Here is a 6,220-nt window from a genome sequence, read left to right on the forward strand (position 1 = left end):
GTTGATCATTTTATCCCACATATGAGTGAGATCATGTGATATTTATCTTTCTCTGACTGGCTTATTTCGCTTAGCATAATGCTCTCCAGTTCCATCCATGCTGTTGCAAATGGTAAGAGTTCCTTCTTTTTTACAGTGGCATAGTATTCCATTGTGTAGATATACCACAGTTTTTTAATCCACTCATCTGCTGATGGGCACTTAGGTTGTTTCCAAATCTTAGCTATTGTAAAGTGTGCTGCTATGAACATAGGGGTGCATGTATCCTGTTAAAAGTGGTTATTTCTATGACCTGAGGTTATGGATCAGACTTCCACATTTCTAGCTATCTACCATCAGCATGTATTTACTTTATTTAAAATGGAAAACAATTCACCTAAAAATGGCAACAATGATTCAGCAGTCTCCCCCTTGCCCCCTGAAGGAAGCACAGGCTTATCATTAAAGGGTATTAAAGGGCTCATAGTTGTGATTACAACAATTACTATGATTCTTAAAAGCCCAAAACAAACAAACAAAAACACAACAGGGTAGGCTCCTAGGACATCTTAGGACAGCCGAGAAGAAGAGTGCCATGGGGTTTCCCACCAAATGTCCATCGATTGTCACTGTGAAAGGTTTAGAAATGGAAGCCAGGATGAGCCTCTAACCTCTCTGTCCACGAGTTCCTGGAGGCTGTACTAGTAAGTCCCAGGGGCCAGCCCAGCACAGTGTTGAGTATGTGTGAGACATAGAACACCGCCCCTCCTGCGGGAAGCCATCACTTTCCCAATACTGTCATGAGAGTGCACCATGGAACACAAAAGGCTGATGGACCTTGAGCGTTAATAGGGCTGTGTTGAGATAGTGGTGACTCAAAGCAATTTCCTGACCTAATGACCTCAAAGTATATGTTTACTGGACCTTACTGATCTTTAATGATCTTTATTGACCTTAGAGACAGTCTGTCTGCTACCTGTTTGCCGTGCTTTACTGAGGGCAAGGTGTGTATTTAAAACTGAATAAAAAGCAGATAAGGCCAGGTTTCGATGTGCCTCTCCAAGAGAGAGGTCTCCACCTGGCTACCCATGCCTTTCAAGTTCATATTTCTTGTCTAGTGTTTTCATTTGTGCATCAGCCCCTCCTTCAGATCCTGAACCCTAGCTGTGCAGGTCACAGCACCACCACCCACCCCCCCCAAGGTATCTTGTTAAGATATGTTCATGAAGTGACAAAGTGATTTCCCCATGCTGGGGCAGAAAATGGAGAGGAAAACAGATGAACGTCATCCCTGGGAGAGAACACAGCATACATTCTAACTCTGGGCTAAGTCAGAGTGTGGCTGAGGTAATCCAGGGAAGCTGGGGGGAATTAGTAGGGTTTAGACTCGAGGAACAGAAAACAGGGCAGGACTTTAGGAGTTGGGCAGACGGGAATGAGGACAGCCTGAGAGATGCTGGATTAAGCAAAGCAAGACTGGAAGACCTAAGGGAGCAGGGCCTCACTAGAAAATTCCAAGTTCAAGTGCTAAATCAAGCCTGATGGTGGAGGGCCCCAGGCAGCAGAGTTCATGCATAGAGAGGTGAGAAGAACAAAGGGAACCAGAGACCTAGCCCCTTCTCCACATGATCAGGGGCTTCTTAGTTCGTGCAGGTCACAGCCCCCTCCCCTCAAGGTATCTTGTTAAGATATGTTCATATTAAGATATGTTCATGAAATGACAAAGTGATTTCCCCATGCTGGGGAGAAAATGGAGAGGAAAACAGATGAACGTCATCCCTGGGAGAGAACACAGCATACATTCTAACTCTGGGCTAAGTCAGAGTGTGGCTGAGGTAATCCAGGGAAGCTGGGGGGAATTAGTAGGGTTTAGACTCGAGGAACAGAAAACAGGGCAGGACTTTAGGAGTTGGGCAGACGGGAATGAGGACAGCCTGAGAGATGCTGGATTAAGCAAAGCAAGACTGGAAGACCTAAGGGAGCAGGGCCTCACTAGAAAATTCCAAGTTCAAGTGCTAAATCAAGCCTGATGGTGGAGGGCCCCAGGCAGCAGAGTTCATGCATAGAGAGGTGAGAAGAACAAAGGGAACCAGAGACCTAGCCCCTTCTCCACATGATCAGGGGCTTCTTAGTTCTACTTTTGTTTCACTCTATTGAAAACCTCCAAAAGGTCAGTTGAGAGAAAAACAGGAAGTGGGAAACAAAGGGCTGGAGATGCTGCGTGGAAGGTGGCTGATACAATCTCCTCCTGAGCCCTGTTTTCAAGTAAAGAAGTTTAACGATGCCTTTTTTTTTTTTAACGCAAATGTAACAGGCTCCATCTAGGAGCAATAACAAGGAGCATTTATACAAAGGCAAGTCCCAACCTGTTGGTTTCTGGACAAGGGAGGCAAGTCAAACCTTATTTCCTATAGCACAAGGACATAAGTCGGGGTTCCAGTCGTAGAAATCTATTTTCTACCCTGAAATACCTAACTTCACTAAACATGCAGATAGAGACTTATACAAACATTCACTAAACATGCAGATTGAGGCTTATACAAACATTTGTTAAATATGCAAAATATGTCGCTGCTGGGAATTTCTCCCGGATGGGCCCTAACTGGTTAAAACTTCTGTTACCTCAGTCTGATAAAGTATGGACTAGAGACACCATTTTCATTCGATAAATCTGTAGCAGGCGTCATAGCTGCAGGAATCCCCCAACCACCTTCAAGTGGGGCCTTCAGCTTCTCGGTCTCACTAATTCAGGCCTCCAGAGACTGAGGATCAGTGACTGCAGGGGCAACTCCTCGGGCTCCGCTGAGCTGGCCCTCACCCCCATGTCAGAGCTCCCCGGCCCAGTTCGCAGATGCCATGGGCAGAAGACCGTGGTCAGGTGGTGGCAGCATGGACGTGAGCCCTCCCTGTGCGCGTAGGCTTAGGTTCCTGTCTAACAGGCACCTGCTTCACCCCCAGACAATATCCCTGGGTCTCTGGCCCAGGAGTCGCTGATAAATATTCTCATTATTCGCATTCACTCAGGTCCTTTGAATGGAGCCACCTGCCAGACTGAATGTGCCCCTCCCCCGCCTCACATGTTGAAATTTGATTTCTAATGTGATATTAGGAGGTTGGGCCTTAGGGAGATGATTAGGTCATGAGGGTGGAGCCCTCGGGAATGGGATTGTTATAAAAAGGCCCCAGAGAGCTAGCTCCCTTGTGCCTTTCACCACGGGACCCAAAGAGGTGTCATCTCTGAACCAGGAAGTGGGCTGCACCAGGCTTGGAATCTGCAGGCACCTTGAGCTTGGACATCCGGCCTCCAGAACGGTGAGGAATAAATTTCTGTTCTTTATAAGCCGCCCCGCCCCGTCTATGGTATTCTGTTGCAGCAGCCGTAGGGACTAAGATGCCGTCCTCTCCCTCTGCCTGTCCCACATCCTGTTCCTTCAGATTGTTCTTTTCCATTTGCTCCCTTTCAGCTCTTGCAGAGCAGATGTGGGGTGTGGTCAGGACCCTCCAGTACATTCTAGTAAAGAGGGGCTACTCCCCTGAGGGGTCCCTTCACAAGTTCATCTCCAGGGCTGTGTCTTGGGGCCTCTCCCCAGGGCCACCAATGGCCACTGCTCACTTCACTGCTGACTGCCACCTGGCTCTCCTGGCTGGGGGACCGACAGGACAAATGCCCCTCTGCATACTGGCCTCAGCATCCTGTGTCTCGTCAGGTTTTCCCTCACTGCTTCCTGGGCACTTCACTGTGTAAACGACTGTTTTGTCCCGTATTGGAAAAATTACATACAGTGTGTAGATTATTTTGGATGCCGACTGGGAAAAGTCCTACTGATTTAAAATGTAGTGAAAGGATTTTTCCAAAATGGTGAGGAGGGTTAGGCAAGTTTTCTGTAGGTCAATTTGGCAATACGCAATAAAATCACTAAAGAGGATTCTCCCCTTGACACAATAATTGCACTGCTACGTAGTTAGCACTTACCTTGACTATCGATTATCATGGTGAAAAGTGAAAACTATTTGTCCAATAATAATGCAATGGGTAATTCTGTGACGTGAACTATCATACAGCCATTGACTATGTTTTTGAAGAATATTAAACAGCTTTGAAAAATGTGCTTAATATTCGGTAAGAAAAGCATTATGCTTAATGGTATGCTTATTTACAAATCTGAATATTGGTAGATTAACAGTGGTTCTACCATATGTGGTGGGAAAAAAGGTTGTTTTTATATATTTTTCTTTTAAAAAATATTTTTCAAGATTTAAAAAAAATAATCAACGTATATTAGTGTTGTCAAGAAAAAAAGTACTGTAGTTGTTCTAAAATGATGTGATTTCCTCACCAGGTAGCATCTTGTCTTAGCCCAATAATGCATTCCCAGAGCAGGCAGGGACTCTGGTGGTCCTCAGCCCTGCTCAGGCTAGGAGCAGCAGAGCTGCTAGAACACTAGCGCCTGCCCCAACCCCAGAAGTTCTGAGTTAACTGGCTTGTGGCCCAGTGATGGTCATCCTTACAGCTCTCGTGTGGTCCTAGGGGTCGCCAGGACTCTCAGCATCTGCCTCTTCCTTCAAGCCCCTAGGGAAGGGGTCTGAGAAACCTCACAGACGTCTTCAGGGGCTTGTGGTGTCTATGCTGCATGTCTGAGGCACTCAGAGCTGCCTGGAGAGCCTGTCCTGGCGACAAGTGACCTCACACTCCTTGGAGGCGGCAGTGGGAGAGGGTGGGAGTTTGCCACAGGTTTTTATGGAATTCCAGAGGGGAGAGCATGAGCTTGTGAAGAAACTGGGAGGGAGAAAGGGAGAGCTGGACACTGATGTGACTGATGTGACTTCCTTCAGGTTCCCAGGAGGGTGGCCCTGCCGAGAACAAGAGACGATGAGCCCCCCCAGAGCCAGGCGGGGCGACCAGCTGCTGTTCCTGGGCATCATGGTCCTCGCGGTTCTGGCTGTCTTCCTGCTGTTCTACGCTCTCCTCTGGCAGGCGGGTGACCTCATCAACATGCCCAACCTGAGAATCGGCTTTTACAACTTCTGCCTGTGGAACGAGAGCGCAGGCCGCCTGCAGTGCCACCAGTTCCCTGAGCTGGAGTCCCTGGGGCTGCCTTGGGGTGCCCTGGCCCTGGCCAGGTTCGGCGTGTATGGGGCCCTGGTCCTCACCCTCTTTGTCCCCCTGCCTCTGCTCCTGGCCCGCTGCCACAGGAGCGAGGGTGAGTGGCATCTGGCAGTGTGCTTCCTGGCGATGGCCTCCATGCTGCTGGCCGGGGGCCTGGGCCTCTTCCTCACCTACACCTGGAAGTGGATCACGATCTCCCTCCTGGGGCCTGGATTTCTAGCTCTGGCCGCTGCCCAGGCCTTGCTGGTCCTCTTGCTTATGGCCACAGTCATGTTCCCCCAAAAGGCAGAAGATGACAAGAGCAAGTAGAAGAGACACTAGTCCTGTCCAAAGGCTCACATGACTGCCAGGGCTGTTTGAAGGAGGCTCAGATAGGTGCCAGAGGACTCATGAGTTGTTTCCTCAGCCACCCTGCATCGTAGCTGATACTGATCTCAAGCTTGAGCAGATGGGCCCCACGGAAGAAGGGGCACCCACATGAAGGAGGCCCCGGCAGTAAGGGTGACTGGGCCCTGCGGCTTCTTAGTGTTGGCTTGTCTATCCTTTGGGACTGCTAACACCACGTAGCTCCTTGTCATGAGAATTCCTGCTATAATTAGCTGATCTGAGCAAACCATTCTTACTTCATTCTCAGGATGTTGGCCAGAGAAGGGTTCCTGTCCCAGGGCCAGATTTCCAGGATGATTGGTCAAAGGCCAAACTGAGACCCCGGGAAGGTTCATGGTGACAAATGGGGAACACTGAGGCCACCTCAGTGTCCCCGGGGCCCTGGTTAGCAAGCTTCTTCCTTCCCCTTCCCTCCCCAAGACACCACTCCCAAAGGCACAGGAGAGATCTCAGAGGAAGTCCCTGAAGTTCCCCTAAGGCTGAGGGACCCCAAGCCAGACACCAGGGGAGTGAGTTGGCACGACCTGGGAGTCCGGAAGCAGACCATGCTGAAACCTTGCGGGGGCGGGGGCAGAGAGGGTGAACAGGACTGAATGGTTCCACAAATGCTGCATCCCTTCACTGCTCAAGCTAGACCTAGAAAGAATACAAGCACCACTTCTGCATGGGGAATTGTACTTTTCAGCACTATATATTGAAAAGCTGTATAGCAATGGTCGCCTCACTCTCTGCCTGCCAAAAGCCACA

General features: G+C 49.2%; 1 protein-coding gene across 1 annotated transcript; it reads left to right on the plus strand.

Annotated features, from left to right (window-relative positions):
• Positions 1-4,679: 4,679 nt before the first annotated feature.
• LOC102755829 (transmembrane protein 140) lies at positions 4,680-6,011 on the plus strand. The gene has a single exon (XM_015561334.1). The coding sequence runs from the start codon at positions 4,718-4,720 to the stop codon at positions 5,393-5,395; it is 678 nt and encodes a 225-aa protein (XP_015416820.1). The 5' UTR covers positions 4,680-4,717; the 3' UTR covers positions 5,396-6,011.
• The last annotated feature ends 209 nt before the right edge of the window (positions 6,012-6,220 follow it).

Source organism: Myotis davidii, unplaced genomic scaffold (assembly GCF_000327345.1).
Source record: "Myotis davidii unplaced genomic scaffold, ASM32734v1 scaffold54, whole genome shotgun sequence".
NCBI lineage: Eukaryota > Metazoa > Chordata > Mammalia > Chiroptera > Vespertilionidae > Myotis > Myotis davidii.

What these genes read in the sequence shown, in the direction of transcription:
- LOC102755829 (XM_015561334.1), top strand. Translation starts at nt 4,718, where the DNA reads ATGGAATTCCAGAGGGGAGAGCATGAGCTTGTGAAGAAACTGGGAGGG.